The sequence below is a fragment of the Myotis daubentonii genome, chromosome 12, assembly GCF_963259705.1.
Source record: "Myotis daubentonii chromosome 12, mMyoDau2.1, whole genome shotgun sequence".
In the NCBI taxonomy this organism is placed as follows: Eukaryota; Metazoa; Chordata; class Mammalia; order Chiroptera; family Vespertilionidae; genus Myotis; species Myotis daubentonii.
Genome location: NC_081851.1, coordinates 78,417,063 through 78,440,261, shown reverse-complemented (window position 1 = coordinate 78,440,261; position 23,199 = coordinate 78,417,063). Strand labels below are relative to the sequence as shown.

The following is a 23,199-nucleotide window of genomic DNA, read 5'->3' as shown; positions in this document are numbered from 1 at the left end:
AGGAACCTCGCGAGGCGGGATCTCCTGCCGGAAGTTGAGGGGAGGAGCCTAGCACCGCGGGCGCCGGAAGTTGTGCTCTCCGTGGTTGGGATTCTTCCTACCTTGGTTCCCGTGGCTCCGCTTCCGATGTAGAAAGGCTCCCGCGACCTGTTCCTCAGCTCAGCGTCGCCGTCGGACTTGGCGCGATGTCTGCGATCCCTGCGGAGGAGAGCGACCAGCTGCTGATCCGGCCCCTGTAAGGGACCAGCGAGAGGCGGGAGGGTAACGGGATGGCTGGCCGCCTCCGTCCCCCCACTCGAGCTGGCGGCGGCGGTCGGCCCCGGGGCCGCGGCTGCTGGAGGGGCTGGGGGAACTGTAGGTCGGGAGGGGCCTGCTGGGTGGAATGGGATCGTGCTTTTCTCCCATCTTAGGGGGGAGTGTTGGAACTGGGGGTCGGGGGTGGCCTATCGGGGCGCTGGGCGCTATCATACACGCGGGGGCGGTGGCAGTCCCTGAGGGACTGGTGCTGCCGCCGCCGGCGGGCCGAGGTGGGGACCGGGTAGGGCTGTGGCGGTGCGAGGCGGAGCGCAGTCTGCTTAGGACCTCCAGGACTTGACATTTGCCAAACGCGAGGGAGGGGGATGATTCGGGATTTGTTCTGCGTCCCGCGCGGAGCTCAGACCCTCGGGGGTGAGGGGGGTGGAGAGCGGAGAGGAGGAGAAGCGGGGTGCGGGGACAGAACCCCGCCCCGGGTGTCCCTGAGCGGCCGGTCTTCAGTGCAGAAGCGCCGGGCGGACCTGGAGCGCTGCCTGGAGAGGGAGGCGGGATGCGGAGAGCTTACGCTGCAGGGGGGCCGTTTGAATCCGCAAACGTGTGTGCTGTTAGCTATTAGCACAACTCGGGTGCATGCATTTTTTCAAAAGGCTGAAAGTATCTACTCAACATGTATCCACACGGACTTTTGAGCGCCTCGTGGGAAAATAATACAAGTCTCACCCACTCGGGCACACCTGCCAGCTCCTCGTGTGCCAGCTGCCAGGCACCCCACTGGTCACTGGGGGTACAGATAAGCGAGTGGGCCAAGGTCCCCGAAGTCACCGTTTTGGAGGGAATTGCAGCGCGAAATAGAAAAGTACCGGCGAGCTGGTTTGGGACCACGGGAGACGGTGACTCTGCAGTCAGCCCAGAAACCCGACCCTGTTGCTTCCTCGGGGAGTAACTGTCGCTGAGTGCATGGTCACTGTTGTTACAACTACAGCAGGCATGGCAGCCGAGCGCCATGGAGCATGGGAAGGGGGAGAGGGTGTTTCTCAGCATCCTGGGAGAGGCGCGAGCTGAGCCTTAAAGAAGGAGTAGGGATCGCAGGCTGGTACAGGGTGCTCCAGCCGCAGGAAGTGGCACGGGGGGGGGGGGGGGGGGGAATGAGGGTGGTCGCAGTTTGGGGCCACTTTCCTCCTGGCCACGGATGGAAGATTAGCGGATGAGACGGACGAGGCTAGCAGGGCCCATCTTATGAAGGGTCTTGTACGCCTCCTAAGGAGTTTGGCCTTTATCATCAGTTACAGGGATTTTAAGCAGGGTGGGGATCCGGTGGGAATGAGGTTTGGGGAAGGTTGAAGTCTGCTGCTGGCAGCCCTGTAGCAGATACATAACAGGATGGGGTAAGTGGCGGGAATCTAGGTTGAAATCCACGTAACCCAAGTGGTAGGCAGTAAGCTTGGAAGGAGATGAGCAGCAGACATTGGAGAGAAATAGGTTTGAGAGAGTGGGGAAGTGGGACCTGTGGTTCTGTGTAACGATGAGATGTGGGGAAGGAAGGGAGCTAAGAGGAGTGTTAGGATGACGCAGATTCCTAGTTGGAGGGCCGCAAAACGGCCCAGAAGTATGGGCGGGGGGGGGGGAGGGGGGGCTGGAGTAAGTTTCGGGGTTTTTTTCTATAACAGCATCAAATATACTGAAATAAGGTGAAAGGAAGGGGCCTGAGGTTCACAGGTGTAAGAAGTTATGTCAGTTTAACCTCGTTGGTAAATGCATATCATGATCTTCAGTGAAAGAATGTTGCAGTGCTTACAGGTTTATACTTAAGTGCTGATTCTAAAAGTATTATTAAATGATCTGTGTTCCTGCTAGCTGCATTCTCAGTGCATCATCATAACCCTCACATTCAGGGGTGAACTTTAGCCTTTGGGCTTCTCGAGTCTGTTCCACCTTCTCACAATTTTAACAGCTGCGCAGTCCCTGCGCTCCCAGAGGCCGCTCCTCTCCCCCCACTCTCCCCACACCCGGCGCTGTCCTTGCCTACCGTTATGACTTTGTGGGACTCTCACCTGCCTCAGTGAGATGTCATCAGGTGGGCACAGTGTAAGTTGTAAAAAAGTTGAAATTCGTTGGGCTTGATTTTGATTGTTTTTATTTCTCCTCTTGAATGTTTACAGGGGAGCTGGCCAAGAAGTAGGACGATCATGTATTATTCTGGAGTTCAAAGGAAGAAAAATAATGGTAATTATTATTCTGTGGTCTGGTGAACAACATGGCTCTTTCCAACGTGGATGTTAGGGCTTTTCTAGTACAGCAGTTACCTGTTTAGCTCCCAGGAAAGTCTCTTAGTTGGTATATGTAGTCTGTGCTATAAAATGTTAATGCAAAAAACTAGTTAGTAATTTGACAAAACATTACGTAAACTGAGAAGACATATTCTGCGACATAAAATTGTCCTCCAGATCTCCTGAACTATTGCTTACAAAGTCCCTCTGCCACTCTCCGAGGGCCTAGCCACCCTAACCGCCCCACCCCGGGTGGAAGACCCCGGGGACACGCACAGAGCTCCAGCCACGCCTGTGCACTGTGGCGCTAGAGCCTGGTTTGGCAGCCTCTATGCCCTCATTAGCATCAAGGCCGCGCACCTTGGGCAGGGCAGCCTGCTTCTCTAAGCCCACCTCCTTATCTGGAAGGTAGTGGGGTTTGAAGAGATGGTCGCCGTGGTTCTCATTCGAAAGGCCGTTCCATGGCTCATGTTCCTTCAGTTCCACTTCTCTGCTTCTCCCAGTCCTAAAAGACTGGGGACCCTTCACACACAGTCGTCTTTTTAGTCATTTATTATGTTAATTTTGTAGAAATTGATAGAATTTGGTAGAAACAGCCCCAAAGTGAGTATATAACTCATTAATGACCGACTCTTAATAAGTTGTTCCCAAATACCTTAAAATACTTATATTGCACTGACTGGGAAAGGTTCCCATTTCTAATAATTGACCTGGAGATCAATAAGGTCTGGTAGTAAATCTATAAACTTTTAAAATGACCACCATCTTCTGACATCAAAGTTCTTGAGAAAAAGTTTATTCACTGTTAGAGTGACTATAAAAACTAGTTGGGAAGAGGATGTCTTGTGTTTTTTGTCCTGTGACCCTAAATGTGAGCTATATTTTAGATTTAATGGGAAGTTAGAACTTTTAGTAGTGGCCTATTTCCCATTTTCTGTATATATATAAAACCCTCAGCAACTGGTTGACCGTTTGACCGGTCGCTATGATGCGCACTGACCACCAGGGGCAGACGCTCACACAGGACTGACGGGTGCCAGATGCCCGCGCTCCTGCTGCAGCAGCGCGCGCCTCTCCCACCTCTGGGGCAGCGCTACCGAGCTGCAGAGGCAGGTGCTGCAGGCCCAGGCTCTGGGCCCCTCCCCAGCCGCCTGCCGCTTCGTGCACTACCACATCCCTCAGGGGATGTCGGACTGCCGGTTTCCCAGATTGCAGTTGCGAGAGGGCGCAGGCCAGGCTGAGGGACCCCACTGGTGCACAAATCTGTGCTCCGGGCCTCTAGTATTTAATAAGAATTATCTTCCCAAATGCTATATATGGAGTCCATTTTGGTTATGAGTGTGATGGATCAGTTGTCTATTCAGCGGATGAATTTTAATAAAATGCAGAGGACATTATGATCTTTTTGTCTGTCTCTTTCAGTTGGACTGTGGGATCCACCCTGGCCTAGAAGGAATGGACGCTCTTCCTTATATCGATTTAATTGACCCGGCTGAGATTGACCTCCTGCTCATTAGTCAGTAAGTTTTTAATGACACTGTTTTCCTAGACATTTGCTATAAAAGTCATGCTTTACCAGACGCTAAGATTCTGACGTTTAAGAGTCTTTTCTACCAGGAAGCATGTTGCAGACGCCTGAGTGTAAGACAGCACCCTGCTGTCACCGCAGCTTAGGGAAGTTGCTGGGAGGCTGTCCTCCCGCTGGAGCAGGGAGGAAGAGAGCGTGCGCCTTGCATCGCGGTACAACTGGAGGCCAGGAGAGCCCTCCCAGGCCTCCTGAGGTCACGGTCTGAACTTCATTCACAAACAGCGACGAGTGGGCGCTGTGCCCTGGGTGCTTGTTACGTCGGCTGCCGGCAGGAGGTCTGGGTGTATTCTTCCGTCTCATTGTCACTGATCAAGTATTTTGATGTTTGAAAATACATTTAATATCTTTTTCTGACACAGGACTAGCTGCATTATTTCTCCCTCCCGTGGTGCCCTAAAGTGTCAGTGTGTGACTGTTAACATGAACTTCTCTGTGAGTCCGCAGCAGTTTCATTCGTGTATGTGATGGGTAATATTTTAAGAAGTGACAGGGTCTCTTTCATTCTTCAGCTTCCATTTGGATCACTGTGGCGCTCTGCCCTGGTTTCTACAGAAGACGAGTTTCAAAGGAAGGACATTCATGACTCACGCTACAAAAGCTATCTACAGGTGGCTCCTCTCAGATTACGTCAAAGTCAGGTAAATGGCTCTGTTAGACTCTCTGTAACACGTGGCTCAAGATACGGACCATTTTGGTTTTTGAAACGAGACACTTTTTATTCACCAGGATGTCGTTAATTTAGTCATTCAGAAACAACCCATCAGATCCCATTGAGTACCCAGCACTTCTGGCCTTAAAGTCCTTACATAGTTCTAACATTCTTTTAACTCTTTGTAATTTAGGTGAATTATAAGGTATAACAACAGTATTCTATAAATGTTAATTAACACCGAATATGTTATACAGAGACATATACTGCAATCTTATTTTAGATTATTTGATCAAAGCAAATCGACTACATTAAATGAAAATTTTCCTTGGGGAAGTCTTTCCAGTTGCAAGAGGAAAACTTCTCTTATCAGAAAGGTTGTGGCGTTTCTGTGATCCCTACAGCACAGATGATTAGCCTTCAGAAGGTTACTGTTTAATGTGTGTGTTCCAAGCGTTGAAGGTGCCATTTGTTATTCTTCATATGTAAATACAAAAGAAGGGAAGAGTTATCCTTAGTAGTAAATATACTAGTTAACACTTTAATGCAGGCACAGTCCTCAGTTCTTCACATGGTTACTCATTTAACCTTCATATGAGCCTCATGGCGTAGGTTCTGTTATGAATCCCATTCTACAGATGAAAGATGTATGGTGATCGGCGTAGAGAGGTTCGGTAGTTTGCCTACGATGGCCGCAGTAAGAGGCAAAGCTGGGCCTGAGACCCAGCAGACTGGCTCCAGAGTCTGTCCTTCACCACTACTCTCTCTTGCTGCTTTGAAAGTTCATTGGCATAATTTTCAGAAGAAAAGGGACGCTAAACTTTGTAGAGAAATCTTTTCACGTCACTGTGTCAGGATCTCGTCCTGGGTCGGTGTGTGTGAGTGAGTTTCTCAGGCCCGGTGGGATGGAGCAAAGGTTGAGAAGTGCTTTCCTAAAGAGGACGTGGCCTTAGTTGACTGTGCTGTGCTTGAAATCGTGCTTCCTAGTTGTACACACTAACATTTTTATTATAACTGCAGAGCAAAAATATACACACGATGGCAAAGACATTCTGGATAATATAATCCCTACGACATAATTTGAAGAAATAACTTCATGGATATGTCATCCATAGTTTCTTTGAGTCCAAAGGCTTTTTAAAATCTTGCCCTTCATTCTTGTTGTTGGATCATAAAAATGTAGCAACATATCAGCGGACGACATGCTCTACACCGAGACCGACCTGGAAGAGAGCATGGACAAAATCGAGACCATCAACTTCCATGAAGTCAAGGAGGTCGCGGGAATCAAGTTTTGGTGTTACCACGCGGGCCACGTGCTCGGCGCTGCCATGTTCATGATTGAGATCGCGGGCGTGAAGGTACCCCCGGCCCTGTCCGCTTCCCCCCCCACCCCGGCCCTGTCCGCTTCCCCCCGGCCCTGTCCGCTTCCCCCCCTGGCCCTGTCCGCTTTCCCCCGCCACGAGAAATCAGCACAGAGCTGATGCGACCAGGTGCTGCTGGAGAACATTCCACAAGACTCGCCGTGTCCAAGCCCTGAAACCTGAGATAAAATTCAGTCCATACTTTTCCCGCTGAAGCGTCATAGTTCATACCCCCAGGACAGTACTTCTGTGGGGAAAGGGAGGACAGAGGAAATGAGCCGCTGAGCGTGACGTTCCCTCCCACTTCCAGGGGGCCAGCTCCTCGGTGTCCCTGGGAAACTGCCCGGGAGGAGCTCTGTGTACGTGACGGGCACTTTCCCTCTGTGCCCTGCGGGTCTAGGGAGTGAGGGCTGCTCAGACAGGCTCTGCGCGGCCGTCCTGCATGGAAGGACTCAGGCAGTATCGAGCTTGTGGAAATGTGGGCTGCTAGTTGGTGTTGAGACTGACATGAGAGCAGCAGTTCTTTCTTTAAAAAACAAAATATTTCTTAAATTGATTTCAGAGAGAAAAGGAGAGGGAGAGAAAGATAGAAACATCAATGAGAGTCGTTGATTGGCTGCCTCCGGCACGCCCCCTACTGAGGATTGAGCACACAACCTGGGCATGTGCCCTGACTAGGAATCCAACCGTGACCTGGTTCATGGGTTGATGCTCACCATTGAGCCACACTGGCCGGGCTAGCAGTGGTTCATAACTCTGGCTGCACATGAGAATCAGGGAGCTTTTGAAAAATAGCCATTGAGTCAAAATGGTGTGGTCTCACCCCCCCCCCTTTTTTTTTTAGTTTTCTCGGTGATCTTTATGTGCAGCCAAAGTTGAGAAGCGATGTTCTAGAGTAATATTGTTCTAAATTTTCAGCTGCTCACATAGTATTTGAAGTTTTTACACGTTGAGTTATCCTATATGTGTCTAAATCATTTTTTCTTGCTGTTTGCTCAAAGGCACAGAAAATAGCACAAATGCAGATCTAAATTCTCATTTGAAATTTGATGCACACCCTCCAATTATTTTTATCTCCCATTTTTTATGGTTTTCCCATATTTCTCAGGGACTTCTTTCTCATTCTGCCCTTTTTCTCTAAGAAGTTCGGAGCATTTCTCAAGTTTGCTAAGATACAGGTTCTCTTTGTGGGAGGATTCTGGGAGGAATCATTCCCATTAGTTAGGTTCACTAATTGAAACGCTGGATGGTCTATGACCAACTCAGTCAGACACAGCATGGCATCTCAGTGTTATCCGTTGTGGGCTGTTCTTCTATTTATTTCCACTTCAGATTTTAGGAGCTAAATGTATTTAGTAGTAAAATGAAACCTTCCAAAACCCTAACCTTCTGGCTTTCTCTTTTCACAGCTTTTGTACACAGGTGACTTCTCAAGACAAGAGGACAGACACCTAATGGCCGCTGAGATCCCAAACATCAAGCCTGACATCCTTATCATTGTGAGTACGGTGCGCGGGGTTGCCGTTAGGATGATGTAAGCCGTTAGGATGATGTAAGCCGTTAGGGTGATGTAAGCCGTTAGGGTGATGTAAGCCGTTAGGATAATTTTTTCTAGTGGGGGAGAAATACTGCAGTCTAATTTTTATAATATGTGGTTGGATAGAAATGTACCCTTTTTTGGTATAAGATTTAATTTTCTGACTTCCCTTTGTAGTGCAGCTCCACTTCCTTGCTGTTAAATATATCAGCTCTAGTCTGCAGTCAGGGAGACTAGGGTACCGCCTAAACGTTTCTGTCTCGGTGAATTCCCTGCATTTTTAGACTATTTCCTAATTCCATTTCTAAAGAATTTTTACTACGTAGCCAGGTCTTAGTTCTAACGTTCGTATCTGTTCTTTCCAGTGGTATTATAACAATACATGTCCAAGTAAGTGGCATGTTAATGGAGAAATGAATCCCTTTGCTTCGCCTCTCATGGATGTTTAGCTTTTGTGTTCTTTGGGATCGTCGGTCTTGTCTCACCCCTCTGATGTGTCACTTAGGAATCGACGTACGGGACCCACATCCACGAGAAGCGGGAGGAGCGAGAGGCGCGGTTCTGCAACACGGTCCACGACATTGTGAACAGAGGCGGCCGGGGCCTCATCCCTGTCTTCGCTCTCGGGCGGGCTCAGGAGCTGCTCCTGATTCTAGGTGCGCCTTTCGTCTTCCCTGGGAGATTCTCAGAACCTGGAGGGCCTGGCCTTGGACAGGTCATTCTTCTTTTCTGGGCTCCATTTCTGCATTTAAAGTAGGGATCGGGGCCAGGGTTAGGGTTCGGGTTAGTGGAGAGGAACAGTGGCTGGCCTCCTCCTGTGAGCATAAGGGGCGTGCCTATCTGGTTGCCGTCAGCCTCAGACGGCAAGAATGTGCTGCCCTTTGGCCCACCGGTTCCACTTCTGGGAAGTAAATGAGATGCACAGAAAACCTGCCAGTAAGGGTGGAATCATTTTAGAACTTTTAAAGGAAGATGTCAATAAATACCACATAATAGAAAAAAAGTCACTTTACATGTATTCACATAAGGGGACCAAAAAATAGAGTGCAGCCCGGCCAGCGTGGCTCCGTGGCTGAGCATCGACCTATGAACCAGGAGGTCACGGTTCGATTCCCGGTCAGACTACATGCCCAGGTTGCAAGCTCAATCCCCAGTTTGGGGTGTGCAGGGGGCAGCCAATCAGTGATTCCCTCACTGATGTTTCTGTTTCTCCTCCCTTCCTCTCTGAAATCAATCAAAAAAAATTTTTTTAAGAGATGGTTTTCAAAAATAATAATAGTAATAATAGGGTTCAAAACAGTATGTACTCTGACCCTAGTAGATACCAATTACACAAATGACTAGAAAGGTTAACTCTGGAGAGTGCGTTGTCTGCTTTTCTCTGTTTTCTAAATACGTCTGTGAGCGTGTGTGACTGTGGGGAGAGGCAGGCACAGTGAGTGTCACTGTGGGGTGTGTGTGGGTTTGACGGTCCCTTCAAAGCCAAATGCTCTGTGATTCTTTGGGGAACGCAGCCTTCCTCAGCATCAGTGACGAGTGCCCTGGATGTCTGCCGCATCCTGTGAGGAGCTGAAAGCATTGCGTCTCAGTTAGTAAGAGCAGGCTCATTCTTCTTGACCTCTTTAAAATATGCTTATATGCTTTAATTTATTTCTTGATTGAATTTTTTAAATTAATTGTACAGATCACTTATTACTTGAGCTATCTACCCCACGTAACAAAATGATATTTGTCTCATAAAATCTCTCCAGATGAGTACTGGCAGAACCACCCAGAACTCCATGATATTCCAATATACTACGCATCATCTTTGGCCAAGAAGTGTATGGCCGTGTACCAGACATACGTGAACGCCATGAACGACAAAATCCGCAAGCAGATCAACATCAATAATCCCTTTGTTTTCAAACACATTAGTAACCTTAAGGTGAGAGCTGGTGGAGGGCGGACAGGGTGGCTAAGGCACCAGGAGGTCAGCGGGGGCAGAGAGGCCTGGCCTTCGTTCTGGCCGAGCCTCACCACCTCCTACCTTTTCCCCAGCAGCCATCGCTGTTCTGAGTGGAATCAGGAACGGAGCAGCTGGCATTCTTTTTTGCCACTTGCTCCAAGTCCCCATACGGTGTCACTGTTTACTGTTGCTGAGTAACTCGGACCTTTTTGTCACAGAAATAAAAAGTCCTGATGAGGCAAATATCTTGTGTTGTTATGTGTTACATTTTTCTGTTCGTACTCAAACCTAATCATCTTTTTGATGATTGGCATTATAAATTTTATATGTGAACATTTTCGTGTTTACTTTTCTATAGCATTCAATAAAATCTAATTTTCTTTCATTAAAGTGTATATATTGTTTCATCCAAACTAATGCTCTAATCATAGACTAACACCCCACTTCATTCCGATTATAAGTGGCCTTCCAATTATAAATAAGCTCTGTTCATAAGTCATTAAATTTTAGGTTAGTTTTTTAGTAATTAGAGCCCAGTTTTCCCTAGAAACAGTGTTACTTTCTAGGCCAGCTCAAAATATCCATGAGGCCTGAGAGCTGGCGTCTGGGGCGCCCTCAGAGCCTGTTCTGGTGAAGAGGAGCCCAGCTGACTTCCTTCACGGGCTGCCTCCGTGAGGCGCTGAAGTGACTGCCCTTGAGCTGCCAGCACAGGCTTTGAAGGTCAATGTGAACTGAGTGCTGTTTCTCACTTTGTTGTCTTTCATTCCTAGTCCGAACGGTCAGGAACTTAGAAATTGGACTGACTGTTTATTAGTCTTGTCAAGACCCTTTCACTCATGTGATCACCTTTTTTTGCCTTTTTGTTATTTATTAAATAAGGAAAGCTTGGTCAGAGCCTGGCGTTTAAATGCTCTTTCCCTCCCTCTCTCGCAGAGCATGGACCATTTTGACGACATCGGGCCCAGCGTGGTGATGGCCTCCCCGGGCATGATGCAGAGCGGCCTGTCCAGGGAGCTCTTCGAGAGCTGGTGCACGGACAAGAGGAACGGCGTCATCATCGCCGGCTACTGTGTGGAGGGCACTCTGGCCAAGGTCAGTCACCGCTGAGCACACTGCAGAGGGGCCAGTGCCCGCCCAGGGCTTCCCACTGAGGCGGTTCTTCAGTGTGGGTTTTAATGCTTTTAAATGAGATGGAACTAGTCAGCTGGAGCTGTTTGTGAGGTTGAGAATTAATGCAGGCGCTGAGTGGCCTGACCTGCTCCCCAGGCGGCTGGAGGCACATTCAAGCTCCAGGAGCACCATCTGGTGCAGTAAAACAGTGGGAAGGAACCCGTTTGGGACAGACATGGATCCGTAGCTGAGGGAGACGCGGTTCACTCACAGGTGTCCGCTCACAGGCTGTGCATGCGTTCGGGCTGATGGCCCGCTTCCTGCTGCTGTAACATGACGGATGTGAGCTCTCAGGGATCAGACGGGTGTGCAGGCTTCAGGGGCAATTTCTGCGCATCCAAGCGTCTTGTTCTCTCACCTCCTCTTACTGTTCACTCCTGTTTTATTTCCTAAGTACATGGATTCCGTTTTGCTCATTTTTATTACTTTGTCTTATTCTGTGAATCATTCAGACAATGAAAGCTGTGCATTTAAAATAGATTTTTAGGCCTAGCCAGTTTGGCTCAGGGGATAGAGTGTCAGCCTGAGAACTGAAGGGTCTCAGGTTTGATTCCGGTCAAGGGCACATCCCCAGCTTGCGGGCTCGATTCCCAGTGGGGGGCATGCAGGAGGCAGCTGATTGATGATTCCCTCATCATTGGTGTTTCTATTTCTTTCTCCCTCTGCCTTCCTCTCTGAAATCAATAAAAATATATTTTAAAAACTAGATTTTCAGAATAGTAATACATCCATCCTTTATGTAAACCCTCTTCACTGGAAAGTTTCTAGTGCAAGAGAAGAGTTGAGAAGGCAGGTTTCCTTTCTAATCCTGAGAGCTGTCGTTTCCACGTCTAGCACTCCAGCTACATTGAATTTTACTTAATCTGCTTAACTTTCTGTTAAATGTTTGCTTGATGAAGAAAATAAGTATTTGAAATTTACTAAGTTGGTAGTATTACAACAGTTTTTGTGCTGAAGGTCCTAAATTCAGCATGAGTTTATGGCTGCATGAAAAGTAGAAAATGTACCTTTTCTAATTGGATTGTTTATTTTGTTTTGTTTCTTTTTCTTTGTTTTTAACAGCACATCATGTCTGAACCTGAAGAGATCACGACCATGTCTGGACAGAAGCTTCCATTGAAAATGTCTGTTGATTACATTTCTTTCTCCGCTCACACAGATTACCAGCAAACCAGCGAATTCATCCGCGCTTTGAAACCGCCTCACGTGGTTAGTCTGTGGGTTTCATTTAGCGCATTACAGGGGAAAGCGTACCCACTTTGCCGCAGCTGGTTCTCAAATTAGAGCCGCCTTCTGTTCGTGCAGCACTGTAAACGGAGCTTGCACTCACCTCGCACCCATCCTCCCAGCTCCCCTTTGAGGTAGACAAGCTGTGCACTTTATTTTATTTTTAATATGTTTTTATTGATTTCAGAGAGGAAGGGAGAGGGAGAGATAGAAATATCAATGATGAGAGAGAATCACCAATTAGCTGCCTCCTGCACGCCCCCCACGGGGGATGGAGCCCACCACTTAGGCATGTGCCCTTGACCAGAATTGAACCTGGGGACCCTTCAGTTCATAGGCTGACACTATCCACTGAGCCACACCGGCTAGAGCAAGCTGTGCACTTTAATTTCCCACGACACGGGCACCTGCTCAGACCTACCAACCCCAGATCCGCTGTTCCTTCTCTTACTTTCTGCTGCCTCCCCAGTGGCATCAGCGCGCCAGTTTGTGCGCAGTAAACTCTCTCCGTTTGGTGTGTTTAACTGACTCCTGTTCACAGAAAGGCCGTAGGATCTGACTAAGGATTCTCCCTCTGCTCTTTCACATGCATTTCCTATAGATTTTAGTCCATGGAGAACAGAACGAAATGGCCCGATTGAAAGCAGCCCTGATTCGAGAATATGAAGATAATGACGAAGTTCACATAGAGGTTCATAATCCTCGGAACACAGAAGCTGTGACCTTGAACTTCAGAGGGGAAAAGCTAGCCAAGGTCATGGGCTTTTTAGCAGACAAAAAGCCAGAGCAAGGCCAGCGGGTCTCGGGGATCCTTGTCAAGAGAAACTTTAATTATCACATTCTTTCTCCTTGCGACCTGTCCAGTAAGTGCACTGTTCAGTGTCAGATACAGTTCGATTTTAGCACTGAGGGAAAAGTCTATGAAAACTTCTCTTCCCTGGTGGCCACCTTTCAAATAACAGCCAAATAATGAAACGGAAATAGGTGGAAGTTAACCCAGTTCATTTTATGGGGGAAATAAACCTTCCCTGAACTGTGGACATTTAAATTCTTAGTGAAGCAGCTCTTGCCTGAATGGAGACGTAGGTTTGCCTCTAAGACGCGGCGACTGCTGCTGACGGGGCAGGGCTCTCCCCTCCCTCCCACCGCGGAGCCAGTCGTTTTCTCTCCTGAAGGAATGTTGGCCCCACCCAGGCACGGTGATTTTTCTGGCCTGTAGTTTTATGTGGCTTCTGGGCCTTCGTGGCCTGCGCCTGTGCAGATGCTAAGCCAGCGTGGCTTTTGCAGTCACTGTGGTATGTCCAAGTGAATAGCTGCTCATAAACTTGTGTAAACTCTAAGCGCTTAATGAAGGGATGAGGAATCTGTGCGCAGGTGGGACCGGGTCAGCTTGCAGGCCGTCCGGCCGTCCTTCCTTCAGCCGTCGGGGAGCACTTACCCGCGTCTGGCCCGGTGCTGGGGCTGGAGGGCCCAGGTTCATGCAGAAGCACTGCCCCCCCCTCCCCCGCCCCGGAAGCGCTGCCCAAGGAGAGAAGCGCTTTCCAGAGCGAGTCCTAGTGTTGGGCAGTGACGCTGAGGTGCCCAGCCAGCATCTGGGAGACAGTGGGCCTTGGTGTGCCAGGGGAAAGGCTGTGCCAGTCAGGCGCCTGTGTGCCAGGAGGTGTCCAGCCCGAGCAGTGGCGGGCAGCTGGTCTGCTGGCTTGGAGAGGTGTAGGGACCTGATGTGCTCAGGACAGTGGGGTGCCTTCTTAGGGCTGGAGCCTGAACTTCCGGGGGCTTAGCAGTGGGTCAGGGAAGTGAGGAGGGGACACACTAAGGAGCACCTTGTGGCTTGAAGAACGTGCTCTCAGTTGCTTTTACTTCTCTCGTCTTTACTCCTAGGATGTTTGCAAATTGTATTTGTGGGACTAGTACTGTTTCTAAAGTGTACTTATTCTCATTTCCTCTTCAGATTACACTGACCTGGCCATGAGCACTGTGAAGCAGACCCAAGCCATTCCCTATACTGGGCCCTTTAATTTGCTCTGTTACCAGCTACAGAAACTGACAGGTGTGTGTTGATTGACAGTCACTTGTGTTTTGTTTTGTGAAGTAATGACGGATATGATTTCACTTTGGTAACTGTCCCAGATTAGCACAAGTTTTATTTGTAGTTTGTCATACCACATTCAGGTGAAGCTTAAAAATTTACTCATTACTCATCAGTTTTCTAAAATCCCATTATACCTTTTATCTCCAGTCCACTTAAAATTTTAAAAATATTGGTAGTCTTTGCTCCTTGGGTTTAAAATCTACTTTAGTTTACTTACCCAAATTTTATCTATTTCTTTCTTGGTTCAGTGATACTGTTTCTTGTTCCACTGGTACCCTGTACTCAGCAGGTCTTATAAGAGCACATGATCAGTGGGCAGAGGCCAGTGAAAGAGGAAAACCTATTCTGTTTCCTGTTAGACCATTGTCAGCGAGGGCCTGCGTAGCAGCAACGAGGGGCAGTAATGAGTTAAAGGAAAGAGACGCTCGTAGGCAAAACGTGCCTATTAACCCGTTCCCCGCCCCTCGTGGAAAAGTGCTGCCGTAGGTCCGTGGAAACCCTTCCCACCTCAGAGCCTCACAGCAGGAAACCAGCAGCCTCACCTTAGCCGTAGAGCTGCCTGTGGGCTGTCGGGGCTGAGTAGCCTCGTGGTAGATGTTAAGGTGCTAGTGGCCGATCTCTGCACAAACACAGACGTTTGCTGCTGGTGAAATATTAATGTCCAGGGTAAATCCATCCTAGCTCTATGGGCTTTTATAATCCATACTGAGACCTGTCAGTTACTGTGAGCAATCAATACAGAACTTACTTAGCTATTCAAATCTGACTACACCAATACACTGTTAATTTTTTTCATTATGTGTCAGCTTTATTTCAGCTGTCTCTATAAACAAATGAATAATTATGCCTCTGATAGATTATCAGGAAATTATGGACATCTTATAATTCTTTCTTTCAGGTGATGTAGAAGAATTAGAAATTCAAGAAAAACCTGCTTTGAAAGTGTTCAAAAATATTACTGTAATACAGGAACCAGGAATGGTGGTGTTAGAAGTAAGATGAGATTGTTTACCCAAACACGGAGGAGGAGGTTTTATGCGCTCACATGTGGAGACTTGCTTGGGGTGGTGAACACACAGTACAGCACACAGACCATTGTACACCTGAATTGTACACCTGAAACCTGTTAATTTTATTAACCAATGCCCGCCCTCCCCATAAATTCCGTTTTAAGAAAAGAGTTTACATGTAATTGTAGAGAAATTAGCTTCCCAATCAGGAAAAGATTATTGGAGAGTGTAGCGTTCTTAACAAGGTCAGCTTTAAATACAACATAGCTGGGCGTGGTCTGTGTGACATAGAAACTAGCCACCAGTTAAGGCTTGATGTTTGTGTGTGTGATGAACCGCGACAGATCTCTCATATGATCAAGTCGGAGCTGACCTTAGGGTATCCAAGCTGTCTTCAGGTATATCAGAAGGTCTTAACGTTCTCAAGATAAAAGTCTCGTCCTGTTACATTAAAACTTGTCATGCACACATCTTAAGAGAGTGGGACTGTGAACACTCAAGTACACAACATTAACATGACCCAAATCCACAAGGCGAGAAGGCACTAACTTAGAGGTAAATGTGGTTCCCACTGGTAGGATTTTAAATTCCTGCTGGTGGAATCGGGAACCCAGACACCAGATGACGCTGATGGCTGATTCTGATGGGTTGGCATCGAAGGCCAAAGCAGTTCTTTTTCAAATGAACCCGGGAATGGAGGGACCTCGGCGGCCCTGGGCTGTTTCCCTGCCGCGGGGCTGTAGGTAGTGTTTGCAGGCTTTCCAGCTACAGGCCAGCTGTTTCGCTTTCACACATCATTCTAAACAAATAAAAAAGATCTGTCGCTGGTCCCACTGCAGTCCTGTGACAGGGTCGGCCCGCTGTGCCCTCCTGACTCTGCCTTTCGCTCCGCAGTGGCTCGCTAACCCTGCCAACGACATGTACGCGGACACCGTGACAACCGTGGTCCTCGAGGTGCAGTCAAACCCGAAAATCAGGAAAGGTACAGAATCGCCATCTTCTTTCTGCTAGCACTTCACTTTATCGTCAGTCCTTCCACTTCTATGGTGTTTTGAGCTGAAAAGCAGAAAGGAGAATGCTAAGGTGCTTGAATTGGTTTTTTATTCCTGTAACCTTGATGGCACTAAATACACGCATAACAGTGCATGTCACTAATATTTTCCTGCTCCTGTGCCCGGTCTTTGTGCTGTGAAATCTGGTGGCACTTAACTCGAAGATAAAATCTCTGAGTGACAGTCCTTTAAAAACACTGTAATCGGAAGTTTCACAATATCGCGTTAGCCAGCGTGTCTAACAGGAAAACGGGCTGCTCTGTCGTGATTCACAAAAACTTGTAGAATAGAACGGAACCTCCTGTCGTTGGCCCAGGAGCAGTTTTCACCCCGGGAAACAGCAGTGAGCGTATCTCCGCGCTGTGTCTACAGTCGGGCTGTCTTAGACGTAGCGGGCATCCGGCAGCCCGCCTGCCGCTGGGGAAGGGGGGCCGGGGCTCTCCGGGAGGCTGCCAGCCCCCTGCACGTGCAGCAGGCCGTGTCCTCTGAGGAGCACTTCTCTTCCTCAATATTAAAATGAAGCAGTCGCAGTTCTCTGATTTCAGGAGAAAAAGCTTAGCTGACCTTCATGATCATCTTCTTGGGACTAGCCAAATCTTTATTATGAAACAAATGCCTAAACAAATCTAAAGTGTTCAAGTTCCTGGTAAGCATTTGCTTTGAGTAATAGTCGCCATAACAATTATAATTAGGGCTCCACTTGGTCGTTTGTTTGGTTGAGTTACTAGGGGTAACGGTGCCCGTGTGCTGTGCCGTGAGGGAGCCGAGCGGTCAGCACAGAACTCCCCGCCCTGGGCTGCCCCGCGTGTGCGTGTGCCAGTCCCTGCCCGCCCGGCGCAGGCACACCCTGACGGAGCAGTGGGAAAGGCCGCTGCCAGCTTGCTCCTGTGACTTCACATTTCTCTTCTCTTAGGTAAAAATACAGAGGACGAAGGGCAAGGTCGGGTGACCCTACAAACGGCAGAATAGCTAGTGGAGCAAAGGCTGGGGGGAGAGGGCGGGTTAAGCCCAGGGTTTGGGCGGCACACCCTTCAGTGCTGGCGCCCAGGCCGCTGGGAACACGGCTCCTGTGGCTTCGATCTGTTCTTGTCAGATCCAGCCTCCCGAACGGAACTGTGTTCTGTCCGCCAAGGTTGCTTTCCGTCCCTTATAGTTGATAACCCGTTTGTAAATGAAGTCTGTTTTGTGATGGAATGGTGATGTTTTGTCCGATATCTGTATACTTTTCTGAAGAATGGAATTTCCCTGCAAAGATGGCATTTTCCCTGCCAGTGAGATGCTGGCAGTCTTCAGCTCAGAGTCCCTAGGGTTCCTCCTGCTGACGGGGAGGAGCCCGACATGCTGCCCTGAGGCTGCTGGTCTGATGGGGCGCCACCTGGTGGCTGCGCTGAAGAACAGGCGGTGCCGTGGTTGGGTGGTCTTCATCTTGGGCGTTGATCGCTCTTAAGACTCTGGTCCAGAATGCAGATGCATCTTCACTCTGACCCGGGTAGTGGGATAAACACAGGCGTGATATTCCCGGTGGTCCATCTCCCCTGAGAACGGTAGGGTGTCTTCGAGGGCTGGCCTCGGGCATTGGCAGAGGTCCGTGTGGACACGTTAGCATCGGCTCTTTCCGTGAGTTACGGGGTGAAACCTCTGGCTGCCCTCGGTCGGTGAGCGGCCGTTGGGTGGTTTCTGCCGCTTGGCGATTATGAAAGCTGCTGCGTAAGCATTCTTGTACAGGGTTTTGTGTAAAGACACCGGCTTTTATCGCTCTCAGGTCAGTGCCTAGCATTAGCGTGACTGGGTCGTGTGCTAACTGTGTTTCATTCTGTACCGTTTGCTGCTGGTGATGGCTGGGAGGTACTAGTGTGAGCCAGGGCACCCTTGAAACCAGGGCAGGTGGCTCACCTTCCTAGCCTGCCAGGTTACTTTGTTTTTGGGGAAACCTAAGTCATCTCACTGGCAAGTGATAAGTATAATCTATAATAATAAAAGAGTAATATGTTAATTAGGCCAGACATCCTTCCGGATGACCTTCCGGATGAAGTGGGGGCTGCTGGCAGCCGGGGGAAGGAGGGCCTGCTCTTGCATGAATTTCGTGCATTATGCCTCTGGTTAATTAACATTATTAAACAACGAGAGGCCCGATGCACGAAATTCGTGCAAGAGTAGGCCCTCGCCGCCCCGGCTTCGTCTGGAAGGTTGTCCGGTTGGTGGTCCGGCCGTCTGGTCGACTTGCATATCACACTTTTGTTATTATAGGTCACGGGTGCGGCCTGTAGAGTAGAGGGCTGACTGCGTGCGGTGTAGCTAAGACCAAGGAGCGCCGAGCGGAGCTGCCATCTCCCTCCCTCGAGCTGTGTCTGTGGCCCCTTCGCAGAACGTGAGGTGCAGGGATGAAGGACCAGGCTGCCGCCACAGGGAGGTGACGCATGGACGCTGGTCACGTGGAGGATCCAGTCAGTGGCTGACCTCTCAGAAACGGTTCTGAGTGTTGATGGGAAATTCGTCCCCATGGGAATGCGGACACAAACCCTCGCTTCTCTCCCAGGTGCCGTGCAGAAGGCGTCTAAGAAGTTGGAGATGCACGTGTACAGCAAGAGGTTGGAGGTCATGCTCCAGTGAGTGGGCTCTCGCCCCAGGCGGGGAGGGGGTGGGCTCCGTCCCCCGAAGCCGCGCTCGGACCCAGGCTCAGAAGCCCTTTGGAGCTCAGTGTCGGCTCCCGCCTGTCCGGGGACGGGAGCCCAGCAGTTCTGCTCGGCAGCTCTCCCCAGAGGCTTCCAGGAACCGAGCAGCCTGGGCTGCGGCCGGGGGAGAGCCAAGCTCCCTCTGTCGGGGACGGACACGTGGCGCAGCCCTTCCCTCACAGCCAGACCCCAGTCTCGGTGCTGACCCTCCCACCCCACCTTCCACCCGGGCCCTGCCAGCACCCCCCACACACACACCCACACACACCTGAGTGTCAGAAACAGGAACGGGAGCCACGCCCAGGCTCAGACGCCTCAGGACTCAGGGAAGGCCTGTGCTTAAGCGCCACATGTACATGCAGTGGTCGTGCCAGTGCTTACAGCCTCAGGGTTTGTGGGATGGGTGCACTGGCTGCTCTGACACAAACCACCAACTGGTGAATGAAACCTTTTGTAGCATTAACCGCTGGACGCTCACGCAGCCGGTGGCCCCGCCCTGCCAGCTGAACGCCCGTGGGCAGTGCTGACTGGGGCTGGCGTCTGGGTTTTGCAGCTTCACTGACTCTCCTCACCTGACCCACCTGCTGGTTGGCCTGCTGTTTGCAAACGTCTGTGTCACCCACGGGGACAAAAGCGGCAGTTAGTGACTGGCTGGCTCCCAGGGCACAGGCAGCATCTGCCAGTGCCTGCCCAGGAGATGCCAGTGTGAGAGTCCAGCTCAGGAGGCGCCCGGAGGTGACTAAAAGGAGCAGCCAGTGGACTGGGAGCCAAGAGGCCAGGGTCTGGACCCCGGCTCCACTGGGGACTGTAGGCCAGTCACCTGAACACATCCTGTTAACCCCATGTGTAAAGGGCTTCTCACCAGCATTCTTACAGGTCGAGATCATGTATGTAAGTGCCTAGCACAGTGCCTGCTGGAATAGAGCATTCTTAATAAGTGGTAGCTGTGCGTTTTACCTGTTTTATTACATTAATGAAATATACAAGGTAACGAATTAATAAGTCTATCTCAGGATTATAGCTATAAGTATTCTACTTCAACACTACCAAATATATAAACCTGTGCTCACATTATAAATGCATCTGCACTAACACTGTGCCTTTCCCTTAAGGGACATATTTGGAGAAGACTGTGTGAGTGTGAAAGACGGCTCCGTGCTCAGTGTCACCGTGGATGGGAAAACGGCGAACGTGAACTTAGAGACCCGGGTATGGCTGCGCCTGCGTTTCACGACATTTAGGAAATAGAGTGAAGGCAGAATCATCAGCGGTCCCACACCTCACAGATTCACCTGTGGTCCCATGCCTGTAATAAGTTGTTTTTGTATTTTAGCATTTCCTTCCAGTTTCTTCCTATTTTTTTATTTTGTACAAGTTGTGTTTGCATTAATCTACAAGGGTGAGGCAAAATAGGTATACAGTTGTCTGTATGTCCCATATTCATAACTACAAACCTGCTTCTGCCCCACCCCACATAAGAAATTGTACATTCTTGCTTTTTCACTTCTCATTGTCGGTGTTTCCAAGTTGCCGGCTGGCACCCATCCCCAGGTGAAGGTCCTAGTTATTATAGATGACCCCTTCCCCCTTGTCCCCGCTAGCCGGCCCTGCCCCCGCCCCCTGCAGGGCTGTTCCGGAGATTAGAACAGTTATACTAAACAGATAACCTGTGTTTTACATTTCTTTTGCATGTTCTTTGATTATTTAGGTGCTTTGAGAAAACACTACATTTATTTTACCTCAATAGAAAAATAAACTAAGAACATAAACAAGGAAGTCTATAGAGAAGAAGTAGAAATAGCCAGGGAACAGATGAAGCCAATGTTCAGGTCCCCTGGTAACTGGAAGAAACACAGATGTGAAGAGTGAAATATGCTGTGTGCTTATGGCACAGATTGAAGGGATTGCTGTGAGCCATGATGGGGAAAGGCAGGGACACAGGTGTTCACAGGTGTTGTGTGGGGTGAGGAGGAGGTTACAATCACGTGGAAATTCTTTCTCCAAGGCAGTTTGGTGATACGCATCAGAATCCTTAAAAACGTAAATGCCGTTATCCACAAAACCACTTCCTGGGTTTAACCAAAGAAAATAACTGGACAAGTGAGCACAGATGTATACAAGGGTGTCTACTTTAGCATTGATTATAACATGAACACAATTTCAAGAGACGTAAGTACCCAAGGGTAGGAGATAATAACGAGTGAGTGAGTTGTGCAGGGGCACCCTCGTGCGTGCAGTGCTGTATATGCAGCCAGAAAGGATGCTGGTGCCGATGGTTAGGCAAATGGCCCACCTACATTAAGTGGGGAAAGGTTACACACAGCGAGTATGATAAATCAGTCCCCTTTTCGTTGGAAAGAAATGTATATGCGCAGCTAAAGTCTGGAAGGTTATGCACTGAAATGCTAGCAAAGTTAACAGAATTAAGGGTGCTTTTCTTTCCTCCGCTCTTACACGAGGAGTATTTGTGGTAGGATAAAAAGTACGTAAACAGCATAGAGTATTTCACAGCTGGAAAGGAACTAGATTATTACGAGGCTCATGCCCGCCCACAGGTGATCCCCCCCCCCCATGAGTGTTCTAGAAGAGATTCACTCATCTTCTATGTCATAATGTCTGTGCTTCGCCTGCAGACTGTCGAGTGTGAGGAAGGAAGCGAAGATGACGAGTCTCTCCGAGAAATGGTGGAGCTGGCCGCACAGAGACTGTACGAGGCCCTCACGCCGGTGCACTGAGCCCGCAGCCTGGATGTGCTGGAACGTTCCTGTGATGCGCGCGTTTACTTCTGTCACTTAAAGGAAACACATTCCTTTCTCGGGGCGGCCTGTTTACTTTGGACGTCAAATGGCTTTTATTCCAGTGGTTAGCATACCATAAAGTACCAACAAATCTGTTCATTACTTTGGAACTGCTGAATAAACCGTTTAGAATTCATTGACTCCACGTCTAGGCACGGATGCAGTTCCCAGTAAACTTTAAAAATCTGCTCACAGCGCCCTGGCCAGGCGGCTCCGAGCCCCGCTGTTTGGAGCAATGTCCTGTGCACCCAAACGTTGCGGCTCCATTCCCGTCAGGGCACATCCCCAGGTTGCAGGTTCATCCCGTCAGCAAGACCGATATTCTTTCCCTTCCTCGCTCTCTAAAATCAATAAACACATCCTCAGGTGAGGATTGTTCATTAAATCTTCATAGCAACTGAATCAGAATGTGTCACATTTTAAGAAAATACACAATAACTTTTATTTTCGTATTTATTTTGTGAATTGGAGTTCATTTCTCGAGATTATCACTTAAAAGTTTTGAGCCCTTTTCTACTCTTCCCTCCTGACCCTCTTGCCAGGTTCCTTAGTGTCCACATGACAGCCTTTGGGGTTCAGTGATATTTCCTTTGTTTAATAGCCACATAGTCCGTTTCAGAGATGGGAAGATTACGCTCTTTATGTCTCTAGTTTCAGGGTACTCGGGTGACAGGTGAAGTGTTTCCTATGTAAATTGATTGTGCAGTTCCCTGAGGTAGCGGAGTTCAGACTTGCAAAGGCACAGGCGCATCTGGTGCTGCTGCTGAGGGAGAGGGCGGCCCGGCCGGGGCTAACTCGGCACCCGTCGATGCTAAGGGTTGTTCCCTCTGCAGGGGGACAGGCTGTGCGTGCGTCGCTCCTCTCACAGCCTAACCCGAGGTGCTCGCACTCAGTCCAGCTACAGACACCAGCCATCCAGCCACTGCAGCCCATCAGCACTGTTTAGGCCTCACCTCTTGGTGACTTACAGACCTGTAACCATTGACGATGCATTTCCTGCACTTGGGTGACACGCTTCACTGTGTAAATCTTTTTATGTGAAATACATTTATTTCTGTAATGTAGCCAACTTTGTCTTTGGCCCAAACCATAGGTCTAAGGGTCATATGAGATTTTTTGAAATTATAGTTAGCCCCAGCTGGTTTTGCTCAGTGGATAGAGCGTCAGCCTGAGGACTGAAGCGTTCTGGGTTCAATTCCAGTCAGGGGCGTGTGCCTAGGTTGCGGGCTGAGTCTCCAGTAGTATGTGCAGGAGCCAGCGGATCTATGGGTCTCATCATTGATGGTTTTTTAAATATATTTTACTGATTTTTTACAGAGAGGAAGGGAGAGGGATAGAGAGTTAGAAACATTGATGAGAGAGAAATTTTCAGCTGCCTCCTGCTGGGAATGTGCCCGCAACCAAGGTACATGCCCTTGACCGGAATCGAACCTGGGACCCTTCAGTCCGCAGGCCGATGCTCCATCCACTGAGCCAAACCAGTTAGGGCTCATTGATGTTTCTCTCTCTACCTCTTCCTCTCAAATTAATAAAAATCTGTTTTTTAAAATTGTAATTTAAAAAAATTATG

General features: G+C 49.1%; 1 protein-coding gene across 2 annotated transcripts; it reads left to right on the top strand.

Moving 5' to 3' along the window:
• Window positions 1-53: 53 nt before the first annotated feature.
• Window positions 54-21,769, top strand: CPSF3 (cleavage and polyadenylation specific factor 3). Of its 2 annotated transcripts, XM_059660581.1 has the most exons (17): window positions 55-235; window positions 2,415-2,478; window positions 3,945-4,042; window positions 4,620-4,748; window positions 5,943-6,120; window positions 7,533-7,622; window positions 8,166-8,316; window positions 9,412-9,587; window positions 10,542-10,700; window positions 11,841-11,987; window positions 12,607-12,868; window positions 13,957-14,055; window positions 14,996-15,090; window positions 16,002-16,089; window positions 18,696-18,765; window positions 19,944-20,040; window positions 21,465-21,769. In XM_059660581.1, exons 1-17 carry the CDS (start codon window positions 186-188, stop codon window positions 21,564-21,566), a joined length of 2,055 nt encoding a protein of 684 aa, XP_059516564.1. In that variant the 5' UTR covers window positions 55-185; the 3' UTR covers window positions 21,567-21,769. The 2 variants fall into 2 exon arrangements, with proteins under 2 accessions (XP_059516565.1, XP_059516564.1); XM_059660582.1 differs by lacking the exons at window positions 18,696-18,765; window positions 19,944-20,040 and having other exon boundaries at window positions 54-235.
• The last annotated feature ends 1,430 nt before the right edge of the window (window positions 21,770-23,199 follow it).